General features: G+C 55.9%; 2 protein-coding genes across 3 annotated transcripts; one reads left to right on the forward strand and one right to left on the reverse strand.

The window, feature by feature from the left end:
- Positions 1-526: 526 nt before the first annotated feature.
- RELL2 (RELT like 2) lies at positions 527-4156 on the forward strand. Its single transcript, XM_035014334.1, has 8 exons — positions 527-781; positions 965-1444; positions 1833-1898; positions 1998-2064; positions 2503-2688; positions 2961-3336; positions 3463-3496; positions 3744-4156. The coding sequence occupies exons 2-7, from the start codon at positions 1261-1263 to the stop codon at positions 3493-3495; spliced, it is 912 nt and encodes a 303-aa protein (XP_034870225.1). The 5' UTR covers positions 527-781; positions 965-1260; the 3' UTR covers position 3496; positions 3744-4156.
- FCHSD1 (FCH and double SH3 domains 1) lies at positions 2346-13759 on the reverse strand. Of its 2 annotated transcripts, none has more exons than XM_035014333.1 (20): positions 13661-13759; positions 13330-13427; positions 12687-12732; positions 12232-12299; positions 11743-11878; positions 11520-11656; positions 11361-11424; positions 10432-10560; positions 9839-9961; positions 9561-9656; positions 9042-9167; positions 8532-8636; positions 8181-8342; positions 7189-7317; positions 7022-7105; positions 6728-6845; positions 6390-6610; positions 5697-5784; positions 4792-4847; positions 2346-4663 (listed from the first exon to the last, which is right to left on the reverse strand). In XM_035014333.1, exons 1-20 carry the CDS (start codon positions 13679-13681, stop codon positions 4598-4600), a joined length of 2073 nt encoding a protein of 690 aa, XP_034870224.1. In that variant the 5' UTR covers positions 13682-13759; the 3' UTR covers positions 2346-4597. The 2 variants fall into 2 exon arrangements, with proteins under 2 accessions (XP_034870224.1, XP_034870223.1); XM_035014332.1 differs by having other exon boundaries at positions 3330-4663; positions 11743-11899; positions 13661-13748.
- Positions 13760-14239: the final 480 nt, after the last annotated feature.

Consider the following 14239-nt stretch of genomic DNA (forward strand, 5'->3'; position numbering starts at 1 on the left):
GGCTCTGCGGAGGACGGGTAGTATGGTCCTAGGATGCGAGGGTCATTTCCTTCCGGGCGGGGGTCAAATCCTCGGGAATCCGAGACATCTCGTCCAGCCAGCTGCCCCAAACGGGGCGCAGGCCGTTGTCACCAGTCTAGGAGACTCCAGAGAACCGCCACGCCGTCCCTCTCGGGTGCGGAAAGCCAGCTTCCCCTGGCCCGTTGAGAAGGTTCCTGGCTATCCACCGGACCGAAGCATTTGAGGGCAGGAGCCGCGCCAAGCATGCGGGATAGACCAGTGGAGAGCACTTTGTTCTGACCCTGTCCTCCCCACCCAGACCGAGACTCGGCGGCGCACACTCCCCCCGGGGGGGTCGGGGGGGCGGTGCAGTCACGTGCGCCCCACACTTGCGCTCACAAGCGCGCAAGGCTCTCGCTCTCCGCCCCGCACACCTGCGCTCCGCCCCCTGGTCCCGGGCTGGCGACCGGCGAAGGCATTTGGGAACCTAGATCGGCTGCGGCGGCGCCCCCACCCCCATCTCCTTCCCCTTTCCACAGCCAGAGTTGTCCGGAGCCAGCCGCCGCTCCCAACTAGCCCGCATCCCTCTTCATCCTTCCCTCCCCCTGCCTGCCGCGGCACCGGTATCTGCAGCCGGAGCCCGGAGCCGGTGAGGCGGCGAAGGGGGGAGGGGGAGGAAGCAAGGGATGAGCGCCGGGAGGGCGTCGGGGGCCCTGAGCCGGACTAGGACGTCCCTGGAGCCGGAACCGGAGCCGGAGCCGGAGCCAGAACCAAACCACCGGTACCGAGTGGGCCAGGTGGTGAGGATGGGAGGAACCGAAAGGGGTGGCGTTGTGCGGGCATACAGGCAGGGGAGGGGGTTGCAGAGGCCTGGCTCAGGCCGAGGCGGAGGAGGTGCGGACGCTGACTCAGGCGCGATTCTTGCGCCGGCCGCCTGAGAATTCCGTCCCATCTCGCTCTGCAGTGTCCTTGGGAGGGACGGAAGCGCAGGACAAGCTGGAAAGGGGAACGCTCTGGGCGTCGGGGAAGCAGGATCAGGGTCGTGGAAGAGGGCTTGCGCAGCCGCCGTCTGGCACCCTTGCCCCGGACCAGCACCCCTGGCACGGACAGCTCCTTGGTTGGGTAGGGGGGTGGGGCGGGACCTCAGAGGCTCGTCGGTTTCGGGTCCTGAGGACCGAATTCCTATCCCTCCCCCAGTCCCTAGCTGCAGCCCCCTAACCCCAGGAGGCTCCCTGGCCCGCGCTCGCCCCCCAGGGCCTCATGTCGGAACCACAGCCAGACCTGGAGCCGCCCCAACATGGGCTATACATGCTCTTCCTGCTTGTGCTGGTCTTCTTCCTCATGGGCCTCGTAGGCTTCATGATCTGCCACGTGCTCAAGAAGAAGGGCTACCGCTGCCGCACGTCGAGGGGCTCAGAGCCTGACGATGCCCAGCTCCAGCCCCGTGAGTGAGGAGCCTAGAACCTGGCTCAGTCACCTTTCTCCCATACCCTTCACCCTACACCTATTTCTGCCTTCCTGGCCAAGAGGCGAAATCCTGACCAAGCCTTCAGGAGGCTTAATGACGCTTTCTTGAGTCAGCAAGTGGGATGACCCCACCCTGAAAGCAAGCCTAGGAAAGGCAGCATGGATGGGAAGGGCCCACTGTTGGTAGTCTTGGGCTCCCACTGACTTTCCCATTTTTTCTGCCCTGACCCCTAAATGTTAACATCCAGCATGATGGCAAATAGACAAAGGGATAGGTCTTGAGCAGTAAGCCACAGAAGCCACCAGGTAATGTCCACCCAAAGCTGACTCATTTCCTGCTTCCTTGCCAACCTCTCATCCTTCAGCTGAGGACGATGACATGAATGAGGACACCGTAGAGAGGATTGTTCGCTGCATCATCCAAAATGAAGGTGGGTGTAGACTGGCCCTTTGCTCTCCCCAGCCCCGCTCAACTTTCTCTTGCCCTGACCTCCACCTCCACTGACTCCCTCTTTTCCTTCTCCCCTCAGCCAATGCTGAGGCCTTGAAGGAGATGCTGGGGGACAGTGAAGGAGAAGGGACAGTGCAGCTGTCCAGGTGAGCTGGAAACAAGGGCCAGCATGACTTAGCTTGCCTTGGAGAGTACCCTCTCCTCCAGCACAATCCTTTCCCAATGTTCTCGCATGTCTGGGGGGAGGGGGGAGGCAAAGCTGCCTATCCTATATGAAGAAAGAAGTTTTATAGAAATCTGAGTTCTTCAAACCATACTTCCCATCTGGGTATCATCAAGCCTGACATTTATCCCTGTGCCATTCTTTTGAGTTAAACATTGCTCTCTTTTTAGCAAACAACCCTGGGAAAAAGAACACATGACAACTAAAATCTTAATATTGTGTTTATTAGATAAATACAAGAATGCTGGGGCCTGGGGAAAGTGGGGCATCTGGGGGTTTAAGAAGCTGAAAGAACAGGAGCAAATGGAAAAGGAAAGGAAATGGTAATGTCACTCCTGCTCCCTTCTTCCCTATTGTCCAGCGTGGATGTTACCTCCAGCCTGCAAGATGGAGCCCCTTCCCATCATCACACAGTGCATCTGGGCTCTGCAGCCCCTTGCATCCACTGCAGCCGCAACAAGAGGCCCCCACTTGTCCGCCAGGGACGCTCCAAGGAAGGAAAGAGCCGCCCCCGGCCTGGAGAGACCACCGTGTTCTCTGTGGGCAGGTGGGGATAGAAAGCCCCAGAAAGAGGGAGTTTGAGGTGGGAGCCCCGTGATCAGGCGCCTGACTCCAAAGGTGGGCCCCAGCTCTGTTCTCCTAGACTGTGAGCTACAGCAGAAGTCAGGCTGTACAATGTGCCCCATAATCTGGGGAGGTCTCTCCCCTCCCCCTAGGCCAGAGGGAAGTGGCCATGAAACCCAGGATGTCCCTGGTTGAGGGGAAGCCGAGCAGTCTCTGAGTTGTGGTAGTAAGCCCCAGTGTTCCCTCCCTTCCCAGGTTCCGGGTGACACACATTGAGAAACGCTATGGACTACATGAGCATCGTGATGGCTCTCCCACGGACAGGAGCTGGGGGTCTGGTGGAGGGCAGGACACAGGGGGTAGTCAGGGGTCTGCGGGAGGGCAGCCCAGGGCAGGGATACCTGCCACTGAGAGTGTGCCCCCTGAGAGGCCACAGCCCCTGGGCCTCGCCAGTCCCCCAATACAGAACGGAGGTCTCAGGGATGGCAGCCTAGTCCCTTGTGCACTTGAGGGGAACCCTAGAGCCTCTGCAGAGCCCATGCTAGGGGCTGGAAGGAAGGGCCCAAGCCCAGGACTGGCCAGTCGAGAGGCAATTGGACAGCCAAGCAAACTGGACACCTCAGATCACCAGGTATGAAGGCATGGGCAGGGCTACGGTGGGCTCAGCTCTTATTGCCTCCTACCCTGGGCGCAGGGGAGATGGCACTTTTATGACCCACATCCTGTTCTCCCATTGTTGACCACTTCTCTCTCACAGGTGTCCCCACCACGGGGAGCAGGGGGTGTGTGAGGTGAGTCTGCTTGGGCCCCAAATCAGATAATCTCATTCTCCCACCCCCTACACTCCCACCCCCTACGTACACCACCTAAGCCCATAGCTCGCTGTACTCCCAGGGATGGCCTTTGCTACAAAGTCTGGTTTAGTGGTGGGGAGTGGGCATGTGCTCCAGGAGACAGGGAAGGTCCTGCAGCCCCCGGGGAAAAGCTGAGACACATCCTGAATAGGAAGCAACACTGTTACCCTTCCTCTCCTCCAAGGCTCCTTCTTCATTGTGCTGATGGGACTACGAGCTGGCAGGGCCAGGGGGTGGGTGGGCATAAAGGAGCTCCTTTCCACTGGACAGCACTGCTCCCCAGCTGAGGAACCAGCTCTACGTCCATCTGGAGTTGCATGGTTTCAGGCTGGGGGACCTCAGGAGAAGTCTCCCCACCCCCATCCCTCAGTTTCTTTCACTTCCCCTGCCTGCCAACAGGCCGCCTGACCCCTTCCCCATCACCTCGCTCCATTTGCTAGAGCGTGGCAGCTGGGAGCAGGCCCCTGCCCTCGGTGGGCCCTTAAAGCAATAGCACCTTAGGCCCCCTGCCCTCTTGGCACAAGAGGCCCAGGCCCTGGCTTGGGCTTAGTGCCCTTTATTCACTGTCAATAAATCCGCTCAGACCATTACAGCTGTTTTGCATACTGGCTCCAGCTCCTTTTGACAGGCCTGCTCCTGTCCCAGCCCCCAACCCCAGTGGCCATGGGTCACAGACCCAGTGGGGTGGGTCACAGAGCCAGGGTGGAGACACAGATGGGCTAGAGCCACTCAAGACTTTGGAGGATGGGTTCCAGCCCCAGATATTTCAGAATATTTCACCACCCTACAGATGGGGTGGTGGCAGAAGAAAGAGGGGTAGTTCCAGCCCTAGAGATAGCAGAAGTATGATGGGGGAAAAGGAGTGAGTTCCAGCCCCAGAAATGGGGAGACGGAAAGTTTCTACCCCCGGAGGTGAGAGTGGAAATGGGGGAGACTGCAGCTTTTGGCTGTGTCACTCCAGATCATTGAGGGGTTGGTCTCTGACATCATAGGAATAGGGACAGCAGCATCACTGGGGGGACAGCAATCCCCCTGGCTTCAGGTGAGAGAATCTGGGTGGCCAGGATCCGGGGCTTTAGCTGGTGGGGGAGGCGGTGGACGCATCTGTAGAGAACACAGAATCAGTACTCCAGAACCCTCCCTTGGGGATATCCCTATCCATTCCCTCAGCCTCGCAGACAAAACAGGACAAGTTGGAATGACACAATCTCCTCCAAGGGAGGGAACCTTACCGGCCTGAGTCGAGGTACCATCATGTCCAGGGGTCCAGGGCAGTCCAGGTCTTGGTCTGCAAACAAGAACCACAAGTCAGTCTTCAGGCTTTGTTTCGTTCATTGCTGCATCTCCTACACTTAGGACAGTGGAACTCTGTAAATATTTGATGAATTAATGAAGAGTCCCTAATCTTAGAGCCATAAAATCCATCAATCCATCCATCCTCCACTCTTACTTGGCACCTTGCTGAGAGGGGGAGATGGACTCACAGCACCCCCACTCCCAATGGCTGTCAGCAACCCAAGAGTGAAAAAACAATAAACACAATGAATGACTGACTGCTAAATCATTCCAAGTGAACTACAGATGCCGGAGCAGGGGGTGCAGAAAATGCTCACAGGGACCTCTGGAATCAGCGAGGGAGACTTGGTGAAGAAAGTGGAAGTACCAGAAAGTTTTAGAAAAGGTGGGCATTCCAAGAAGGAAAATGATGACACAAACCACGGCGTGGGCAGGATTCAAGAACATGAAAGGCAGAGGATGTGTAGTGGGAAAAGCTGGCTAATTTGTAAAATAATCTTCAGGAGAAAACAGCTGCTGTGGGCATGCGTACTATGGGCCAGGCACAAAGCTAGGCCCATCTTTCTAACTCTCACAACAACTCAGTGAGGTAGGGACCTTTCTCCTCACTCTGTAAAGGCCCAGGCAGGTTAAACATCCACCCCAAACCACACACTGGGAAGTCACAGGCAAAGTCTCAACAACACACTTGCCTCCCCTCCAAAGCCCAAGCTCTTCTCACCATCATGCTTCTGTGAGCCTGATGGAGGAGGTTCCTGAGGGCAGGCAGAGGAGCCAAGGGCAACCTTTCTCCTCCTTCCCATCTCTTCCCCTCCCAGGGCCCCCAGGGCCCTCTACTCACCCACAGGCAGCACAGGTGCAGGGGCTCCATCCAAGGCAGAGGTGGGCACAGGAGGTGAGAAGCTAGGAGGAGAAGGGGATGGCAGCATCTGGGAATGAGGGGCACACAGAGTTATTCCTGGCACGTGGGAATTGACTCATTCCTCACCAGCATCCCATGAGGTAGGGATTTTTATGATTTCTCATAGAGGTGAGGCTCAGGTTAAGCCATCTATCGAAAAGCATGGAGCCTTTTAGTGGTAGAGCCCCGACTAGAACCCAGCTCTCCTGACTCCCTCTCCTAGGCTCTTCCTGCTGTAACGGTAGGTACCACATATTAAAGGACCTCCTGTGGGTCACTGGGCTAAGGGCTTTACCTCCATATCTCTAGTCACAACAGTTGGGCTGCTGAAGTTGGTATTATGACCCCTGTTCTACATGTAAAGAAATTTGTGCAAGGTTATATCACTGCCCGAGGCAATGCAATACGATCTGAACTCAGATCTATCTAGCACTAAAATAGGACCACCACACTCTTATGAAGACTGCCTGAGTTTCCCTCTTCTCTGCCCAGCCAAAGGAGATTGGGAGGTCCAAGCCAATATAGGAAGTAAATCGGGAGAAGGAAAGGGGCATTAAGATGAATATGGGGCCTCATTGGAGTGGAAGGCTCAACCTAGAGGTGCCTGGGGACCCAGGGAGAAGGAAGCCTCACCTGTTCCGGGTCTGAGAGTTCAGGCGGTGCTGGGGGACCAAGCAGCTCCTCCACTAGCAGGGAGGGGAAAACCCCCACATGGCCCCCGAATTCTCCCCTCCAGAAGCCATCATCCACTCCATCCTGGGCCCGGGGCAGCAGGCGGATAAGCGCCCCCTCGGGGAAGCTCAGCTCCTCTGCACTCTGTCCTGTGTAGCTGTATAGAGCACGGGCCAGGAAGGCTGCAGAAGCCCAGGAGAGGTGGTGAGGGGAGTTGATGGGCAGCAGTGCCCCGGGGCCACGACACCTCAGGGCCACAACTACTCAAGGTCCCCTGACCCAGAATTTCCCATTCTCACCTGTGGGCTCTGCCCCTGAGGGATTGTCGCTGTCGTGGCCACTCTCAGGGAAGGAGAGGTCCGGGAAGTTGAGATACCGCTCAGGGACAAAGCCTGCCTCGCCGTGCTGGTTTCGAGCCTGTTCACCCAGCAACGTGAACAGATAGCAGACTTGCCTCAGCAGCCCGTGGCCCTAGCCCTCCTCCTCGGGCTTCTAGCTTTGTCTGGCTGGGTCCTTGCAAGCCACAGAGAAGTCCTTCCCATTGCTGTGCCCCCTGCCCACCACCAAGGTCAGAATCTAAGGTCCATACCCACCTTGACCCATTCATCAGCATCTCCCTCTTCTATGACCTCCAGCCACTCGCCCTCTGTGATGGTCAGCTCATCCTCATGCCCTGCCTGGGCCCCACAAGGAAGGATTCAGGACATGGCTGTCGCCCATCCCCACCTAGGAGATCCCCACCCCCATGCCCACCTGATACCTGATAGCTGAACACCACATGTGCGGGGCAGGGGAGGGGCCTAGTGGTCAAGGCTGCTGGGGCAGGCTCCTCAAAGAGCTCCCCTGTCTCCTCACATTCCTCAAAGTCAGAGAGCTCAGCATCCTCAGCCTGGAGGGGATAGAGAACAGACATCATTGGGGGGGCCCACTCTCAAGTACCCATTTTATCTCCCACGCCTCCATTCTACTCTTAAAGAACACCGATAGATCACTCCCCAAGGTGGTACCACCCATCTGTCCACCATGTATCACAAACAAAATCACCTCAGAGCAGGGTAACGCCAACAACAATCGCAGAATTACAATACTGAGTGCTTACTCTGTGCCAGGTATGACGCTAAACATCTTATGTATAGCACCTCATTTAATCTTCACAATAACCCAGTGATATTTTACATAAGTGTATCACCTGTTTTACCTATTTTTTTTTTTATGTTTTAAAAAGACTTTATTTAATTGAGAGCAAGAGCACGCCCATCCATGTGTGCACACACTGGAGAAGGAGAGAAACAAGCAGACTCTGTGCTGAGCATGGAGCCTGATATGGGGCTCGATTGCACGACCCTGAGATCATGACCTGAGTCAAAACCAAGAGTCAGATGCTGACTGACTGAACCACCCAGGCGCCCCCACCTCATTTTACTTAGGAGAAAACCGAGGCTCAGAAAGGTCAAGCCACTTTGCAAGATCACACAGCTAGTAGTAAGTGGAGTGGCTGGCACTTGAACCACGTAGAATCCATACTTTGAGCTTTAATTCATAATTGTCATCCTATATTCATGATAAAAGTTCACTGAGAACACTGTGTTACAAACTATGCAAGAAAATTATACATATTTCATTCCAGCCTCACAACAACCTCTTCGACTTCGGTACTGTTAGGATCCCCATTTTATAGAGTCTGCCCTACTCTGGGGAGATCTACCCTTTACCGTCCTGGGTGTACAGGGGTAGGGAGCAAAGGGCACTCACCGTGGGAGAGAGGTCCCTCTGGGACAGCCGGGCCTCACTGAGCCGTCGCTCCTGCTCCACCTCATCCTGGGCCTGGGTCATGGCTGGCTTCAGCCAGCGCTGCACATCGAGGCCAGCCCCTCGTAGCAGGGCCAGCCGGGCAGCCCCCTTCACCTGGCTCACCTGTCATGGGGAAGAGAGATCAATCAAGGCTATGGACGGGCCTGCCTCTGGGCGGTGAATGGAACCACCCCAAACATGTCCACCTTCTACCTCCTGCCTCCCTGCTCCCCACCAGGCAGATAGAGAGGAGGAGGGTGTTGCATGAGGAGCTGGGATCTCAGGGGTCCCAGGCACAGGGCTACGCCTCACCTGTGCCCGCCGGATGCTCTCCCTCACTTCCTGCAGCCGCTGATCTATACCTGGAGCCTCCCGCTCTGGAGCCTGCTGTCGCCTCTGCTCCAGCCGCTGCAGCACCTGGTTGCAAAGGCGGAGAACAGAGGTGGGTAGAAATACTCTGTGGGACAACGGACTATGGACCTGGCACTTTGCTGTTGGCTTCACGTGCATTAAGTCACTTAATCTTCCTCATGCAGCGGGTACTATTATTGGCCCCACTTTAATGATAAGGAAACTGAAGTCCAGAGAGGTTAAGTCACTCCCTTACTTGGGGTTACATAACGAGGAAAGAACAGAGCAGGATCTGAACCCAGGTGGGTCTAGCTCCCAAAGCTGTGCTCTTAAATACTGTACCACACTATTGGCCTAAAATACCTTTCCTTCCCCTCCTGCCTGCAGCCCTATGACATCCCCCACTGACTGCAGGGTCCTCATCTCTCAGCTCTTCCCGCCCACCCACAACACCTGCACCCCCCACCTCACCCGATGCCCATGGTTCTGGATCTTGTAGTCTCGGGCAGCTCGGCTCGTCCAGCGCTGAACCTCTTTCTCCAGGCTATGGTCCCCTGCCATGCCTCCTGCATCCTCCTCCAGCTCCAGGGCACACACCTCAATGAACAATGTACACAGATGCTCAGAGGAGGACCTGCTGTTGCCCCCGCTCTACAGTCTCTTCCTTTTTCCTTCTCTCCATCCTAACCTCCAGGGACAGGGACAAAGAGGTGAGGACACAGGTGTGCATTCCTGTGGACACACAGAGAGTCCCCAAAATGGGATCTGGGTTGAGGGACAGAGGGAGAAGGAAGAGGATAGTGTAGTGAAGGGCCAGAAAGGTGGAATAAAATTTGTTTGTGTCCTGGTGGGAGGGAGATGAACTAGAGTTCTGAAACCCCTTCTCCACAGTTGAACAGTCATCAACCAGGACAAGGATGATGAGGGAGAAGGCCTAAACCACAGTCCCCTTTACATGTAGTTTGGTTCCAATGAACAGAAAAGTCTCACCTGATCAGTCCCTGCAGGCTGAAACTCCTGAGGCGGTGTAGGGGAAAATACTCCAGGCTCCTGAAGAAAGAGCTTCAGATCCTGCTCCCAGCTTACCTGGGGGTTGGAAAAGGTCGAAGTAGTCGCTCACTGGTTACCACTCCAAGCCTGTCCCCAGCCCCTCTTGGAAGAAGAAGGATGGGTGAGAATAAAAGGGGCAGACATGCAGTGGGTGGTCTGTACTGAAAGAGCAGGGTGAAGAGGATCTCTGGGGAGCTTTTATAGGGCACAGCCCTCACCTGGGAGGTTGCCTGCCCTCCACGGCGGGCATGCTCCAGGGCCATCTCTGCAGCTTCCAGCTCAGTGCGGCTTAGGAAGGTCAGGGGGTCCCTCAAGTGTTCCAACAGCTCGCTGACCAGGGCCTGGAGAGAACCCCAAGATAATGACACCACCCTTCCCCCAGCATCTACTGCAAAGTAGGCTCTCTGCCCAGGTTTAGATGGGTGATGGGCATGAGGAATTGGATTGAGGGAAGGAATAAGACAGTTAACTGCTTCTAATAATAGGCCCTCATGTATGCATAGACCTTAACAGTTTAAAAAGCATTTTCACATCCATTCTTTCCCCGGAGCCCCATTAGTCCTATAAAGTAGGCAGAGCAGAAGTTGTCCCTAATGAGGCAACTAGGCGTTCAGAGGGGCTAAGTGTCCTGTACAATGTCATGCAGCCAGCTAGAAGCAGAGCCCAAACCAGAACCAAAGGATGTAACTTCTACCCACTCAAAGCAGGCTGGGTCCCTAGCCCCACCCAGCCTGACAGTGGTAGGAAGCAAGGAGAGGCTCTCCCACAAGGCAGAGGCAGGAGAGGCAGGGGTATCTGGGCTGGGACTGGCCTTGAGCAGGGCTGGCAATTCCTCCTGGTAGTAGTGGTCAAGGTGGGCATTGGTGGCCACCAAGTTGAGCAGGTACTCATTGCGGGCTGCTCTCAGCTGCTGCGAGTACTGGGCTGACTGGGCAGACAGCTAGGAGGAGAAAACAGGTGTCAGCAGGGAGCCCTGGACCCATGGGGTCCTTCTAAGGCCAATCCAGATCCAGAATGGATTCTCACATTATTGAGTGCTTACTATGCACCTGGCACTAGACAAAAAATTTTGCATACTCGACAACTCCTGCTCAAAATGCTCGAGTGGCATCTATGTCCATTTAAAACAAACTCCCCACTGCTCCTTACTGTGGCTTGCCAGGTGCAAAAAGAGCTGGCCCCTGCAACCTCTCTGACCTCTTTTCACAGTGCCTGTCCCCTTGCTCAGAGTGCTCCAGCCACACTGGCCTTCTTTCAGTTCCTCGAGCCCACAAAGCTATTCCCACCTGGGAACCTCTGCACTCACCATGTCCTCTCCCTGGAATGTTCTTCCCCTAGATCTCTGCATGGCTGAACACATTCAGGCCATGTGTTCAGACAGCCTTTCTCTCTAAATTACATCCTGTTACCCTTTACCATAGCACCTTGTTTTGTTTTCACTTAATCTGCTTGTTTCTTTACTTACTATCTGTCTGCCTCCCACCAGACTCTGAAGGTAGGAACTCCACAGACTCCTCAATAAATGCATAGTAAAGGAATAAAAAATAAATGTACTATTTCCACATTCCAGATGAAGAACACAAGACTCCAAGAGATCAAGTTAACCAAGGGCACACACTGAGGATGTAGCGGAGCCTGGATTCGTCCCAGTCTCTCAGATTTATGCCCCTGGGTTCCAAACCACTAGACTACTCTGCCCACCTCTTTCCCGCCTCCACTCATGTCCACATCCCCCCAAACCTTGGTGCTGAGTTTCTGGAGACTAGTCCGAGTGTGGAAGAGCCCGTGGTCACTTCGGTTCAATCTGTGCAGGAAAGGGAGAAGAGTCAAGGTCAGGCCCAGCTGTGGTGCCTTGGCTCCCTTCCCCCAGCCAGGTTTCCCAACTCCCCATGAACCCACCTAGACTGGACATCAGCCGCCTTCTCCTGTGCCAAGGCCCACACACGTTCTCGCTGGCCGTATAGCTTCCGACTTCGGCTCAGCTCCCGGATAGACTGCAGCACCTCAGCTTGCGCCCTCTGGAGGTTCTCTGCTCCCTAGGGGCATGGACACACACAGTCCTGACCCAGACCACTTCCAACCCCACGCCAGCCCTTCCTTCAGCCCATCCACTGCGCCATACCTTCCTGAGCACCTGCTCCTTGGCACTCCGCCCTGTTCCCCCTGCCAGGTCACGGTATCGGTCAGACGCCTGAAGCCGGGCTTGGCCCCCAGCCACGGTGGCATCCAGCAGGCAGCGCCAGGCACCAAACACCATCCTGCCTCTCCCAAGAGAAGGTCTGTGTTGAGGAGGAGAGCACTCCAAAGCTTCATGAGAGCCCCCCCCCCCCCCCACCAAACCGAACACCATAGGAGACAGAGTGCTTTCCCATCCCCCTTGTCTGGGAGCCTATAATCGATCAGTGCATTAGCTCAGCCACAAGGATCACTCATGCCCTCCGCCTGCACCCACAGTGTCCTTGCTGGGTCAGCTCCTCTCTGGCTGCTGTGTCAGCTCTACCTGAAGCTCACATGCCCTCCCCCCTCACTAGCCCTTCACTCCCATAGGTTCCTGAGTTTGAGCTCCTCATCCCTTCTAGGGCCCCTGAACTCCCCCCTCGATGGGACCCACCTGCTGTCCATCTCCCCACTCCGGTGACCTTCCCTCTTCAGGAATGGCCCAGCCAGTTTCTGGAGTGCCTGGTGGGAAAGCCATCACAGACTCAGTTACCTTTCAAAGACTCTCACCAACTGGGAGAAAATGAAATCAGAGTATAATAATGCCATTCACCAGATGCATATTATGTGCTAAGTGATTTACATGCATTTACCTATTCCATCCTTACAACAACCCTGCATGAAGATATGATTATTATTCCATTCTACAGAGAAAGAAATTGAGGCCAAGAAAGGCTAAGCACCTTGTCCAAGGTCACACAGGCAACAAGTAGCACGAGAGATCTGACACCAGTCTGCCTAATTTTAGGCCATTGCTCTGGACCAGAAGAGGAGTATGTGCAGAGAGACAATGCTATGTGTAAAGGAGGCTACAACAAAAGGGAAAATCCAGAAAAAGGAGTCCCATACCTGTCCATATTCCCGTTCAATGGTTGCCCTCTGCTTGCTGTAGGACCTATGAAGATTAGAGGGGAAGAGTGGTGTCACTGTCTAGTCCTGTTCTCCCACCCTCAATCCTCTCCTCAGCCTGGGCAGGAAGAAGAGGGGAGCCAGGCCTAAAGTGTGAGTACACCAGGATGGAATGAGACTGAAGAGAGAGTCCTTGAGATCACCTCAGGCAGCCGCAACCCAGAACAACCTCACCTCATTGTTCAGAGCCTCGGCAGGATCCTCCCCACCCCTGGAGAACCGTCTCCGGGCTTGGAGGTGAGGACGGATGGGGGCCTGGATACGTTCCAGCCTTCCAACAGGTATGGAAGAGGGAGGGGAGATTCTGCCCCAAGCTTGATTGTGGGGCGGACGGAGTGGTGTGGAGTCAGTGGGTTTGAGAGAGGGTCCCTGTATGTTTCTGTGTGTTGGGTTAGGAGGAAGAGTAAGTCCTATCCGGTATCTGGAGAGACAGGCCGACAGTGAGGGCCGGGAATGGGCAGGTTGGAGAACTCTTCACCCCCTGCTTTCCCCTCCCCCGTCCGGCTCCCACCGACATCTGTTCGAGAAGAGGCGGGGCGCGCAACAGCGAAGGTGGGGGTATGTGGCGGAGATCAGAAGCTACCTGATGTCCTCCAGCAGATCCGCCTCCCTCTGCTGCCGGGTCTGAAGGATGCTCAGCTGCTCCAGGAAGCGAAGCTTGACCTCCTGGGCCGGCTTCACCTGTGAAGGTTAGAAGAGGTTGAAGACCCCTGGCGCCGGGACCTGAAAAACACTCCGCGCAGGGAGCGGTGAGGGGGCGGGACCGGGGACGGACTGGGGTGTTTCCTGGGTTACTTCAGGGTTAGGCCCTGAACCTTTACAACTCCTCGCCCCCCACTGCGGGTCCAGTGCCCCCCTCAACTCCCACCATTCCCCCAGCCCACCAGGAGTCCCGATTCCCAGGACCAGCTCACTTTTCGGGGCGGCGGCTGCATCTCCACTCCGGCCAAGGGAAGCCACTCGACTCCGGAACTCGAGAACGCCCCGCCCACGCCAGAGCCCCGCCCCGGACCCGGCCCGGCTCCGCCTCCGTCCCGCCCACGCCTGGTCCGGCTACGCGCAGGGCTGCTAAGCGCGAAGGTGCCGCTGAGAAACCAAAGAAACTCCTGTTAGTGCTGCGAATACCCCGGAGAGGGTCCCGACCGCCGAGTGGACGCGGCGTCCGCTGCGCGGTAGGGGAACCCCAAGTTTCTGAGTCAAGACGCCTGGATTCTATTTCTAGTGGAGCCACTGACTCAGCCCGTAATTACTACTAATCACTCATTTACATATGCAGATCTCTGGTCGTCCGGTCCTCCCTCCAGCGCGAAGCGTGACGCTTGGCGAGGAGGGACTCAATTTGTGACCAATTTGTCACTGGATGCCTGAGCAAAGATGCTTCTGACAAGGGAAACAGGGCTGGTCTCAGACCTTTCCCAAATTCCCCCAGAACTGGAAAAACCAGTGAGTGGTGCTGAGACGATTGCCCGGAGCCAGGAGGAAACCAGTCCCAG

This window comes from Mirounga leonina, unplaced genomic scaffold, assembly GCF_011800145.1.
Source record: "Mirounga leonina isolate KUSES-001 unplaced genomic scaffold, KU_Mleo_1.0 Mir_168, whole genome shotgun sequence".
NCBI classification, from domain to species: domain Eukaryota; kingdom Metazoa; phylum Chordata; class Mammalia; order Carnivora; family Phocidae; genus Mirounga; species Mirounga leonina.

Excerpts from the sequence above, each read along its gene's own strand:
- RELL2 (XM_035014334.1), top strand. The coding sequence starts at position 1,261 with ATGTCGGAACCACAGCCAGACCTGGAGCCGCCCCAACATGGGCTATAC. Across the intron at positions 1,899-1,997 it reads CTGCATCATCCAAAATGAAG|CCAATGCTGAGGCCTTGAAG; the intron begins GTGGGTGTAGAC and ends TTCTCCCCTCAG. Across the intron at positions 2,689-2,960 it reads ACCGTGTTCTCTGTGGGCAG|GTTCCGGGTGACACACATTG; the intron begins GTGGGGATAGAA and ends CTCCCTTCCCAG.
- FCHSD1 (XM_035014332.1), bottom strand. The coding sequence starts at position 13,681 with ATGCAGCCGCCGCCCCGAAAA. Across the intron at positions 9,962-10,431 it reads AATTGCCAGCCCTGCTCAAG|GCCCTGGTCAGCGAGCTGTT; the intron begins GCCAGTCCCAGC and ends GGTTCTCTCCAG. Across the intron at positions 7,318-8,180 it reads AGAGGGACCTCTCTCCCACG|GCTGAGGATGCTGAGCTCTC; the intron begins GTGAGTGCCCTT and ends TATCCCCTCCAG.